The sequence below is a fragment of the Drosophila arizonae genome, chromosome 3 (assembly GCF_054131065.1).
Source record: "Drosophila arizonae isolate 15081-1271.41 chromosome 3, UAZ_ARI_1.0, whole genome shotgun sequence".
In the NCBI taxonomy this organism is placed as follows: domain Eukaryota; kingdom Metazoa; phylum Arthropoda; class Insecta; order Diptera; family Drosophilidae; genus Drosophila; species Drosophila arizonae.
Window position 1 is genome coordinate 17,785,991 of NC_142923.1, and position 13,885 is coordinate 17,799,875.

At 34.6% G+C, this 13,885-nt stretch overlaps 1 protein-coding gene across 1 annotated transcript in view; it reads left to right on the forward strand.

Annotated features, from left to right (window-relative positions):
- stai (stathmin) overlaps positions 1-13,885 on the forward strand; it is a 96,539-nt gene that overhangs the window by 629 nt on the left and 82,025 nt on the right. The window contains exon 2 of the mRNA XM_018001773.2: positions 449-535. Within this exon, the coding sequence (XP_017857262.1) occupies positions 508-535 (28 nt within the window). The 5' untranslated portion in view covers positions 449-507. The remainder of the gene's footprint in view (positions 1-448; positions 536-13,885) is intronic.

The following is a 13,885-nucleotide window of genomic DNA, read 5'->3' on the forward strand; positions in this document are numbered from 1 at the left end:
CTCGGTTTTGCAAGGGCGTCTATCTAGAGTGTTTTATGCATTTCGCCTAAAACTGTGGGCAGTTTTTGTAACGGAGCAGCGTATGTGCTAAACGAGGGGTGTTCAATAGATTAATTTATATTCACTTTGTTCTTAAGTCCATCAATTATATTTAGTATGAACTTAATGCCAGATTAAAATAATTTTGGCTATAAAGAATTTTATTTGTTGAATATTCGCTCGATCTAGTCCCAAATTTTGCTATTCATGTTGCTTAGACATTTCAGGATTTTTTTAGAACCTCTCGTTCCAGAAGCATAGCCTATCGGTAATTGTTACTATACTTTTCTTCTGATAGACAGTAAAGATAAAATATGAAATATTTCTGTTAGATCTCAGCTTACAAAATTGTTGTTTGTTTTTTTTAATCAATTGTTTTATGTGCTTTTTCATTTATTTTCATTTACAGTAACCAGTCTTTATCTTATTTTTCGTCCAATTCCCAAACACAACAACAAATAAACAACAATGGAGACCACTACCGTTAACAACGAAGGTAAGTTCTTGACTTTCTTTTCATATTTTCCACATTTCTTGCAAGTGTGTGCCGTATTAAGAATTTTTCTTTGACCGCTTTTAGCGTTTTTGTTTTTATTTTTTATTTGTTGTTGTTTATGTTGTGTGATTTCTTTGTGCGAGTTGGACAACAATTGTTTTGAATCTCACTTTAGCTCGCCCATAGCAAGCTCGCTATTCGATTTTGTTTTTATTTTTTGTGCTGCTCTTTTATAGTGTGGGCGGAACAAAGGATGCCACGCCTCGTTGCGTTGCAGATGGAAGTTGTTGGGATACTCTAGCAGTGGGAATATGCAGAGTTTGAACTGCTCTAAGGTCATGCTGCATTGAAAATCATAGCAGCCTCTATCTGGGATGAAATGTGGATATATAACTTTCGTAAAGGGTATCTTAATCTGTGGTACTCCACACATAACTGCTCTTTCTTGTTTTAGTTTTTAGCTAGCCCAGGGCTGAGCTGCATTTGCATAGCAATCATAAAAATGCAAGGCAAATAAAATGAAATACATGCGCTGTGCACTTTTCGGCATTAAGCTGTATTGTGTTGTGCGGTAAAAGTATCTGCTAGATGCAAAATGCTGTGCAAAATGATGGCGCCGCAATTGCAGTCGCAGTTGTTGCAACTGCCACTGCCACTGCTGGAGCTGCCGTTGCTGCTTGTTGCAAGTCGAGTGGCATAGATTACGCGCTATTGTAGCCTAAATACGTTGAATGCGCTTTCAACGGATACACGACTACAACAAACTGAGCAAATACCACTAAAGCGTCTGCACGCTTGCGTAAAGTTGCAACTGTATCTGGGAAAAAAAAAGTACGCACTCCCACTACTACTACTACAGTCATCCCTCCACCGACGGCTACCGGCAGTGCTATTGTGACAAGTTTATTGGAAATGACGTGAAGTGTTTAGGACGTCGTTGCCTCTCGCTTGGCTTGTCTCCGCATTATTATCTATGCTGCCTTCCTGCTCCACGCTCTACTCCATGCTTTACGCTCCACGCTCTACCTTGCATTGAAAATATTGTATAGAAATATAAGTAAATGCACAGATTTGCTGCCAAAGGCATTGTTATTATTATCATGGAAGGTTTTGCTGAGTGCTGCATCGTTTAGCTGAAAGTGCTTGAAAAGCTGACGCACTATCTATAGTACAAGTTAGATAACTTAAATATTATCCAATTGCTACTGAATAAGTGCGAAATATATGATTCAGCTGTGTTTACAAATATGACTGATAAGAAACGTAATAGCTCAGGTAACTCCCAGAATTTTATCAACTAGAATCTATACAGATTAATTTATTATACTATGTGTAATCTTTATTTTCATAGTCTATATTATCAATATATATATTTAATACATATATATTTTTAAATTATTCAATCATGAAATTGCTAATTGAATTATTTTTATTTTTTATTTTAAAACAATGTCTTATATATTCATATATTATGTATCTAAGAGAAAACTAAGTTTAGTTTAGTTTAGTTTATCATTTCTGTATAGTACCTCCTCACCTGCTAAGCCCCACCTAGCAGCCAACACCCCTGGCTATGAATATTTGTTGCGCTGCTTCACGCCCTTTTTTGGGCATTCAAAATTTTCAATGTGTCTGACTTTGTAAAGTGTCTGGCATTTATTGTCGCTTGTTAACTGTTGGCTGTTGCCTATTGCAGTCAACGGTTGTTGCACTTGCAGTTAATGCACTCAACGTGCTCGTTAGCTACCTGTTAGGTCTAATGGCATGCAAATCTTTGCCGACAGTTCCGCTACCGGGTCAAAGTACCTAACCAAAACTTACTTAGTCACACAGCTGCACCTACACCTACGCCCAGACAACCCCACAGATCCTCACACTGAATCTCGCCTGGCAGTTGCAGTTTGATTAAACTATTTCCATTGATTGTCAAGTTTGGTTTCGAAAAACTAAACTGCCGTAAAAATTGATTGCTTTGGGAGTAAGTTTTTGCCCAAGGTTCAAGTTGGCAATGGGAAAGCAAAATAAATTTGTCTTGCAATTTATTGTCGTTTGGTTGTGTGTTTCGAGTTGGAAATTCATGCAGTTTATTTTGTCCAGACTCTCTGAAATAAAGACGCGTTTTCTAAGCTCTATTGAGCAATTGCATTGCAACTTTTCAGCTCAACTTGGAATTTGATTTGAATTGATTTGCCAACTCTAACTACGATTTCCGCATCCTCATCTCATCTCAGATGACGCTTGAAATATCTTGTCCCCAAAATAGGTCAGCCTGCATACCGAAATTTTATGCATACCTGAGTGGAAGGTGCTGCGAGCACTAAATTAAGATGACAACCCATTGATAGGCTTTGTAAATGGGTCTAGAAGTGGATTAGAGATGCGCCAACCAGCTAAGATGACAATACATGTCTGTCGTTAAATAAATAAGCTACAAAAAAGTCATAAAAATATATATATGTATGTATATAAAAAATTAAAAAAAAGTAAATATATATATTATTATTGTTTGTTATATATATATATATATATATATATATATATATATATATATATATATATATATATATATATATATGGAATACACATGTTAATGAGTTTTAATAACAAATATGGTTTAACATAAAAATAAGTGCTTTAAATATAAATTTCATGTTTGAATTTCTTTATGGAAATTACTTTTTTCAATATATTATTAATATAATAATATTATAATAACAAATGTAATATAATATTAATATAATATAAAAAAGAAAATGTGAAATCTTGAAATTAACAAAATATATATACAATAAATATTAAAAAAAAAAAAACATAATAATAAAATAAATAAATTCAATAAATTTTAAAGAAATAAAAATTTTCAATGTGAGCTACATAATACAGCTAAATCTTATCAGAAAAGAAATAATATATAATAAGAAAAAAAATTTTTTTTTTTTAAATTTGCTATAAATAACTGATCTCAATTTGTTCTTAATTTCTTGGCTTCGTCGAGTTAAAATCCACAAAATTTAGTTAGAACCGTTTCTGTATAACAGTTTATTTGCTATGTAAGGCACAGTTGGCAGTCACAGTTTGGAGTCACAGTCACATTATTAGCTGTGTCACAGTTTGCAGTGCATTTGACATCATCCTTGAGCTGATTCCCGTCGCTGACTTTCGTTCTAAAATATGCATGAGCGTCCGTAAGTAGGCAACAGTTTTTACGTGCGGGGCACGTACATCGCTTGAATTTATTATTGTCTGCCACCCATATGGTAATATACTGTATCTGTATGCGTGTTCACACACAGACACAGACAGACCCGGACATTTTTGTTTGTGGGCGGTATTAATGATAGCGCCGGTTCCTGTTTTACAAAGTTATTTTGGGACAACCGTGATAATCACGTGTAAATTACTCTGAGACACACAGAAACCCTTGGGATTTAGAATCAGGGTGAAAGGGGGAGACTATGAAATATTAGAATTTGCCAGCTATAACACACCCGCTCAAAGTGTTTTGGTCTGCCTTCATTTATATTACATATTTGACTTTTCAATTTGCCTACTTGGCCGAAATTGGGCGCTTATTAAAAAGTCATTTTGTTTTGCGTGACAAAAAGTTGGACACAGCTTTGCTTGGGCTTTCAACGTAATTTTATGAGCCAAAAAATGCGCTGCCAAATAGGCCAAAGCGTCGCGCCACTTCTCTTCTTTTTGCTGCCTGGGCTGCAGAGGTAGACAGAATTTGGCTTATGAATAAAGAAAGATGGCAAAGCGAAAAAAACAGCCAAAGAAAAGTATGTTATTGAATGTGGAAAAAGCGGATTAAGTTTTAGGATTGTACATCTTACTGTTATACAGCTATAATATTATAATGTTATACTGTTGTGTTGTGATATATAGCTATACACTTATACTGGTTTACATTTACTTTTACACTGTTATCCTGCTGTAAAGTTTTACAAATCTTGCACTACAGAATATTGTAATTGTTATACTGTTATATAACTATACAGAGAGACTTACTATATACCTACATAAAAAGAAAAGTTAGTAAATGGTTAACAGTTATCGGTTAGCGGCTATCATCTCCAGTGCATTAACCACTTTCGAAATGCAATTCACACTTCACGATTCTCACAATAATCGCCTAGAGCAGTGCTTACTGAAAACTTCTGTAGATGTTGTTGATTTGCCTCCATTTCACGAGCACATAAAACCAGAGTCTTTTATGGCTCTAGCCAAACTGGCAATACGTATTAAGACATTTCGCAGCTCATAAAATGAATGCTTCAAGTTTTATAGAGTAGATCTAGCCAAATAGTTCATTTTATAGAGCTCGAGCAACGTGAAAGCTATTTAAATCGAATTTAACGATGAGAAACATGAAAATTGCATTAGAAGCTAGATATATAAGTAGGTGCGTATGTAAATGTGTGCGTAGGGATGAGCAGCTGAAATCCCCTATTATAATATTTCGAATAGCCAACTAATATTTGCTCGTACCATTCGTATTTCTTGTATTGTTTGTGTCTGTCTGCTGAAATACGAACACAAATTGAATTACTTTTTTGGCCTGACACTTGTAAGAATACGAATGCTTCAAGCTACGCCGACAAGTCCAACCGAAATGTAAGACAAATAAAATATATGTGTAGAAATGTGTAAATGATGAACTGTGAGGATATCCTGGAAAATATATTTAAGTAATATAATGGGTAAAACAGATAAAAGAGAAATGTAAGAAATACGAAATGAAAATTAAGGACTATAAAATGATTAATATCTATATTCTATCATTATAAACAAAATATAAATTAAAAATGTAATGAAACAAAATTAATTAATTAAATAATAAATATATATATATATATATATAATTTATTATAATAAAAAAATATATATAAATTAAAAATTTATTGAAACAAAATACATTAAATAAATAAAATTTAAATTAAAAAAATTATATTTATTTATAATTCAATATAATAAAGACAAAGTATTATTTAAGACAAAATTTTGATATTTTATTTAAATATTTTCACTTACTTACCATTCATTTGAAATGACTGATGTTAAAAACAAAATACCCGTTCCTCATGGAAAACATACAAGGTATAGCAGGAACAAGAGCTTTAGGACAACTACGCACAAGATGTAGGCAAGTACATGCTTATATAAAAGGAGATGTACATACATGGACATACATACATATATAAATATATATATATATATATATAAAACATATTTGTATAAATAATTATCTATTCCGGTCATGTCGAGCTAAAGGAAAAGATAGAGTCAGTGAGATCCTGAGCGTATGGGAGAGAGAAAGAGAGAGAGAGAGACAGAGAGAGAGAGAGACAGGGAGCGAGACAAAGGAAGCTAAGAGGGTGACGCACAAAATGTCAACGTCGCAAACAACGTCGCCCTGTCTAACTCGAGTGAGATGGCATGCGATGCTAATGCTGTTGGACAGAGACAGCGACAGCGACTGCTTGGAAAGGATGCACGGACAACTCATTTGCAATGCCTAACGCATCTTTGTGAGTGAAGCAGGTTAGCAGTGAAGTGAAAATGAGGAAAATGTTAAATAGTAAATAGGAAACTGCACTGACTGAACTAACTTTGCCTTGGCCAGTAGTTTTGTGCAATTTCTAATTATGTTTTCTCGTGACTTTTTGAGGTTAGGTCGGAGCATTCAATACATGTCTGCCAACATAAGTATTTCAGCTTCATTTGTTGTCTTTAAGTTGTGGGGAGGGGCCATGTGGTCTAGTGGTCGTGTGTCATGTGACTGTCTATCGACACCCTTTCGGGATATTGATAAAAGAGAAGTGTTTAGAGTAGAGTAGGTGAATGCCGGACTTGAGAGCGCTATAATTATAACGGATAACTTTTAACTGCTTTAAATATTTTCTTTAAAGTTTTCCAGATTAGTAACATTACATTTTTCTTTACATATTTAGATTAGCCTAAAGTTTCATAGTTTTATAAAGAACTTAAAAAGGACTGAAAGAAAGAAGAGCTTTTTTTTTTTTCTTATTTTGATATTGAACCAAAATCTTAGTCAAGCATAAATTGTTATCAAAAATATTAGACAAACATAAATAAAGTCGCACATCTTGTCTCTAGGGTATCAACAAGTCTATCTTTCTCTCTTTCTTTCAAGCTTTCTGCATAGTTTTGTTGCCTCAACTGTTGTGGCCGCAGCAACTGGTTGTTGGCTGTCATTTTGAAGCCGCATTCTGAGCCTGGGTAAAACTTTGATTACTCTCACCCAGAAGAGGTGGGGGAGGGCAGGTCGACTGCCTAGTCGGGCAGACAATCAACAGATTTCTTGCTGATTATGCGCTGCCTGCAGAAAATAAGCAACGCACTTCCCTCTCAATCACAACACTCACAAACACACACAGACACATAATCATCTCTCCCTCCCCCTCTCTTCCTCTTTATTTCTCTTTCTATGTGTGTCTGGGTAAAAAGTTCCATTAAAGACAAACTCCCAAGTGCTTTATGTGTATGTGTGCTTTGATTATTTTGTATGTACAATGTGCGCGTATGTATATGTGTGTGTAGGTGTATTAGCGAATATATGCGTATTTATATGCATGTATCTGATTGTATATCTTAACAGCTAGCACCCGCAGCTTATAGCTACACTCATTGGTTGACTGGGTATATGCATTTTATTGGCGAGTTTGTTAGAAAAGAGTGAGAATTTATGAGAGTTTAGATAGGCTAAAGTTATACTTGAAATAATGGTTGTTGGACTTTGCCTATAATTTTAATTATTTAGGCATTTTTTTTTTATTATTTATTATAAAATATTATAAGTAATATGGCCTAATATTATTCAATAATAAGTTATATAAAATATATCCATCACATTTATTTAAAACAGTTTTAGATAATTAAATGAAATGTGTTTAGGGTATTCACACTTCGGTAATTGATTCCCCTTAACTTCCTTTTGTTGTCGCATCATGTGCTAAACTCTAATGATGCTCATTATTTAATACAAGATAAACGCTACGTGTTAAGACTTGGGAAAATGTGATTTCTCCCGCACAAAGATATATATTTGGGTCAAGTGGGAAAATTGTCATAGGCTGCACTCATTGATAATGGGAACTAGATTAGCTAGACCTAGCTAGCTGCTTATTAAATAGAGAGCTGAAAGAGCTGAAATCCTGTGGCATACTGTGGCTATACTTAAATAATTTGTGTTATTCCATTACCTTGACCCAGACCCCAGACCAGAGATATTTTTTCTCTCGTGCTGCCCCTTTCGCCTAATGCTCAATTAATGACATAAAAATGCAGCGACGCGACGTAAATGTCCAGACCATAAACACGGCAGCAGCAAATGTTACGAGGAGGGTTTATTTTTTTTTTTTTGCCAACAGCAATCAAATGGCCATAAATTCTGCACAATTGTCGTAAAAGTCCATGGGTTCAAATTCAAACACAAACCGGCGCTCAAACTTTGACCTCGAACCACAATTTTCGTCCCACCTGCGCACACACAAAGATTACTACAGGTAATTACAAAACCATAACGCGCAAATGTCACCGCAGAATGTGCGGTGAATATTTTCAGTCTGACCAGCACTAACCATCCCATTACGACCATCATCATCATCATTGTTGTCATTATTATTAACATTCTTTTGCTTCTGGGCCAAATGGTGCGTTGAAGCAAATCGTTTGTCGTATTTGTATTGCATAATTTTGGTTCCTTTTTTTTTTCTTTTTTTTCTTTTTGGCACAGTGCGTGTTAGCTTGAATTGTGCGAATTTTGTAAATCGCTTTGTTGTACCCTGAAAATGAGAAAGTGACTGGAAGTATGGGTTTAATGACAGATTAATATCATTGCTCAAAATGAATTTTTTAAGTAAGAACTCTTACTTATATTTTTATAGAAATTATATAGAATGAAATTATTTTAGTAGAATTTTAAAATGTCCAAATACTCAGATTTGGTATTGCATGAAAAAGAATTTTTGTAACTTTAAATGATAAAATACTCTGATTATATATTTATTTAAACATCGATAGCTTTATAAATATTTAAATTTCAATTAATATAAATAAGCAATTGTTAAATATAAATATTTAAATATATAAAAATTTGATTTATATTAAAAAAGTAAAAAACTCTAAATAAAATATAAATATGAAAAAATATGTATTTATCAATGTAAATTACTTCTTCAATCTTAATTACGGAGCATCTTGTAATCGTTACTCAGCTGTTAGGCAAAAATGTTCTTTACCTTTTGTTGTTGATTTTTGGTTTTTGTGTGCCTTGTGGCAATCACGTCGAGCATTCAGTTGACATTGGCCAGGTGTTGCTCTGTGGCTTAAACGCCGCGACTAATGAGGCGTATGAAATGCTACACTGAGCGAAAATGCGAAAATAAGGACAAAGATTTAAACTGAATTTAAATTCACTAGAAAGTGCCCAATTTCATTGAAGACCTATCTAAAGACAACTTTGCTTGGAAAAATATTGAATTTAACTTTGACATTTCTTAATTTCTTTTAATTGTTTCTATAGTCCCTTTTCACTTTTGGATCAAAAGTTAATTTAGCACTTTCTAAATTTTCCAATAATAGAAAAAACAACAACAAATTGCCAGAAATTCCATTTCGAAAAGGGTTAGAGAAAGCAACAATTGGTTCTCGCTATCAATTTACTCAGCCGCACAGAACGTAGCATAGCGTCCTTTTGTGTTTTGACCCAATACACTGAGCCAAAGACCGGTCCCCCAGCTCCCCTGGATTCACTGCTCCCACACTTAATCCCCTGCCAGAGCGCAACAAATCGACCCAGTCAATGGGAGGAGAAGGAAGGACCAATTCATATTGGTCGTCTGGCATTGCAAACGTTTTTAATTGACAATCAAAGTGTGGCCAATGTGTAGGGCAGAGTAGACAAAGTGGGCGTGGTTGTAGCGGGAATGAGAATGAGCGTAGAAATATTCTGGTGTCTGCATATTTTTCAGTCCCCACAATGCTTTGGCACAAAATTTGATTAATACGCTTGATGGCTGCATTTGCTGTCAGCTTATCCCTTTTGACAGGCTGCTCGCAAAAGATATCCTTCCATCCTTGACTCTCTAAGTGTGTGTGTGTGTGTGTCCCACTTGATTGTTTGTCGGGCAGATTTTATGACTGAATTCATTTAATAAATGAAGTGTCTTGTGGCTTTCAAATGTGCAAACTGTGCACTCCATTTTGTGGATCATAAATTCTGAGCCAGCAGCTCGATGACTAATTGACCTCCGTTCCCCACCTTGCCTCGGCTTCGACAACTTCAGGTCCTAAATTGGCAAACAATTGCAAATCAGTTTCAACAAAGCTTAGCCACAACTGGTTAATTATTCAAAGTTTCAACAAGTTCTTAAGAGAATTGCTGGGAAATGTAAAAGGAAATTGAAATAAAATGGCATAAAATTCAGTATATTTAAATAAATGTGAATACTAGAGAAAGGGCTTAAAAACTCTGTTAATGTAAATGTTAGAACGTTAATGTTAATGTTAATCAAAGAAAAACTAAAGAAATATTATGAAATTAGTTTATTCTATATAAAGAAATACAGAATAGATCTCAATATATGCTAGACAGACTTTAGAGAATTATCTAGCTATGATTTTAAGCTGAAGGAAATTGTGGAGATCTATATATATGTATATATCTTTATTGATTTCTTTTCTGCACAGTATGTAGAGAGGATTTATGACATAGTTGGCAGTATGTATATATCTATAATATATATAGATATATATATGTTTTATTTAGGTATATATACTATTAATTTCCTTCACACTTTTCTATTCACATAATTTGCAACGCCTTAAAGTATGCCACATTTTGCGGCTGCAATCAACAGGCATTTTACTTCTCATTGCTCTCTGCTGTGGCATTTGTGAGAAGCATTTGTGAGTGCCACATAAAATTGCTGCAGTTGCTGCTGCCGTACGACACAAATACGCAGCAAGTGCGCGGTTACACAGGCTCCTTTCTCTCTCTCTCGCCCTCTCTCTCTCTCTATCTCTTTCTCTCCCTCTCTGTCTATCATTGGAGCTATATTCTAGCTCTAAGTCGAGCTGCAATGCACACAGACATTCGCTTAAAACCAGTTAATAAACATTATTTGCTGTTGTTGTTGTTCGACTGTACTTCACACACATACACACACACACACTCACTCAAATAGGCAACTGCAGTGAAGGAAAAATCATTATTTTATATATATGTATATATGCATGAGTGTATATATATATATATATGTATAGCAAGAGATGCAGTCAGGTTTGTGGGCTGCCCGCAAAAACTATATGAGAGAGAACGAGGGCGAGATGGAGCGAGGCAGAGAGGCAAAGAGAGTGAGAGAGAGAGAGGGGAAAAAGTAGAGAATACTTTTTGCGAAAGTTTATTGAACCGGAAGTTGGCTGCGAAATGCGGCAACAATGCGCGAAATGAAGGCTCTGCCTGCCGCTGGGCAACGTCTGCTTCAAGTCTGCTTTAACTTTAGCCAAGAGCAGCTAGTCCAAGAGCAGCTTTTTCTTTTTAAATATACTTTTGTATATCAAAAAAAAAAAAAAAAAAACAAAAAAATAGAAGAAAAACAGCCCGAAGGCGCATTTTTGATTTGTGCCTTGCTTCAGCTGGATTTGCAATTGGGTTTCCTTTTATCATCCATTCAAATTGTATTACTTATTTATATGGCCACGTCTGGCACAGACTCTTCAGCGTCGTCTGTCGCTTTATTGTTTCTCCCCGATAGAGACGGACCGAGTGCGAGAGAGATGCATATAGAGAGAGAGGCGACAGTGCAGGAGTGTGAGTTTACATCTCAGGCCCTTGAGGCCATGTAATTGTTGTTTAAGTGATGCAAATGAGCGTTTCTACAACAAAAAACGAGGCGAGAGGGCGGTTCTGAGCTGAGATGAATTGTAATTGAAAATGTGAATAGTGGAAGTCTACGTAGAAATACACTACTTAATGGATTTTAAATATATAATATATATACATAATATTAAATTTTAAATGAAGAATTTTTTTTATATTTTATTACTATAAATATAAACCGAGCAAACATTTAACTGGGACAAGTTTGCTATACATATAAATGTATAGATGTAAAGAACAAATATTGTATAAAAAAATAAATATATATAAGAAAATTAGATATATTAATCAATAAAAATAAATTAAAGTAAATATACTAATAATAAATATACTAAAAAAAACCTATAATAAATGAAAACAAAAATAAATAAATAAAAATAAAACAAATTCTAAAAATAAAATTATAGTCCGCTCATTTATTAATAAATATAATATTATATACTTTATAAAGCAAAATCAGAAAATAAGAACATATAATATTTTTAATAATTATTTAATACATATACTTATCATGACAAATCAACATAGTTGCTGCGCTATACCCCCTTCGAAAGGGCATTGAGAACCAGAAGCAGCAGCAAAGAAATATGCCTGCGGGCCCCATACAACTGGGGGGAAATACCTCCAGTTCCAGTTGTGTCTGCTCGCCTCGGCTCAGCTCAGCTTTTCGTTTGAAGTGCGTAAAAATGTGTTTTCGAAAATTGTTGTTTTTGGGCTGCTGCTGCTGCTGCTGCTGTCAGTTTTATGGAGAGGGCTAAAAATTGTTGTTGCTATTATTAAAAAAAAAACCCTTCGCTATGCCATGGGTTGTTGTCACTGTTAATAGGGTCAAAAATGTCTGATTTATGGGAATTTTAACCAAATACAATTTTAAAATGTTTAAAGTTTATTAAAATTGATTGTCGTCTGTCTGCGGGGAGTATATTAAATGGTTTACTTAAATATTTCAAAAGCCTTCACTAAAAATCCAATTTTATTCCCATCAATGTTGATAGACGGAACACAAAAAAAAAAAATCAGAATCAGAAAATGAAAATTGCATTCGATTGTTTTTGGCAAGAAAAAAGAAATAAACCAAATATCGCTTGTCCGCTGGGACAGCAAAAAGACACGTTTCATGTCCCATGGCTGAAGTTATTAATGCAATTCATTTGTTGTTGACATTTCCGGACACTGAACAACAAACCATTGGAGTGGAGTTTGAGTTTAGTTTGTGCACTGGATGAAGATATGGAGAGTTCAGAATATGTATGAATTTTTTCATTATGACGAATCATATTGGAATAATATTGATTTTTTTATTTGTGTCATTTTATTTTAAATTAAGTGAAAGGAGACGCAAAGAAAAAATATGCGTTTAGGAGAACATAAAGCCTATGAATTATTTTCTTTTTTTTTGTGCTTTCTTTTTTATTTAACGCTTTAAAAAATTATGTAAATATTTATATATACATTTATTTATACATAGCAAATAAATTAAAAAATAAATAAATTATTATAATGAATTTTTTATATTTTCGGATATGAATTAGAAAATTTAAAAACATATAATGCAATTTTTTTCTTTAGAATATATGAAAAAAAAAAAATTCAAATTATATATTTTTGAATACTCTGCAGCACTCTATGCAATTTTAAATGTATATCCGTGTTACTTCATATACAATTTTTTTCCCATTTGCTGTGCTTCAACACTTAACTCTCTTGCTGCATGTTTATTTATTATTTTCTCTTCTTCTCAAACCCCTCCCTATATCACTCATTCGAAGCACTTCCTAAAATCGCACATATGTTTGCAATTTTACAACACACACATACAACCATGGCATGCGTTAAGTGTTGTGCAATGCACAAAATTATTTGAAATCTGTAAAACAAAAATCAAAACGAAAGTGCAGAAACGTAGAGGCGGGAGAGGGAGGTAGATAGGGCGGCGGAAAAGGAGACAAAAACACATGTTCTGGCTGCAAAAACCAAGACTCAGCAGCAACAAAAGAGGCGGACTGGGGTAGGCGTGGCGTGGCGTGAAGGCGTGGCAAAAAAAAAGGGCAAAATTTTACGCTGCATTGGCGACAGCAAACATATGTCGTTGTCGCTGTTGCGTCCGTTGGACCTAGGCATAAGTTGCCCAGCGGGGTCGTTTGCACGCAAGAGTGACAGAGGGGGGGGGGGGGGGGAGTGAGAGAGCGGACTGTGGGTGGGGTGCGTGGAGTTTGGCTGGGTGTGAGGTTAGCTGAGTTTGCTTGGGGGACGCGCAGTCGTGTATGAAATATGCGTGCCTTGTCTGCCTCAATGCATGCAATATTGCATATATCTGTTGAAGAGCATATATATATATATTCATGTATATATGTATATATGCATGCATATAGATTGATAAATTGCACCAAGCTCCCACACACACACACACACAGACGTAGTTAAAAAGCCGCAACAGCAACGTC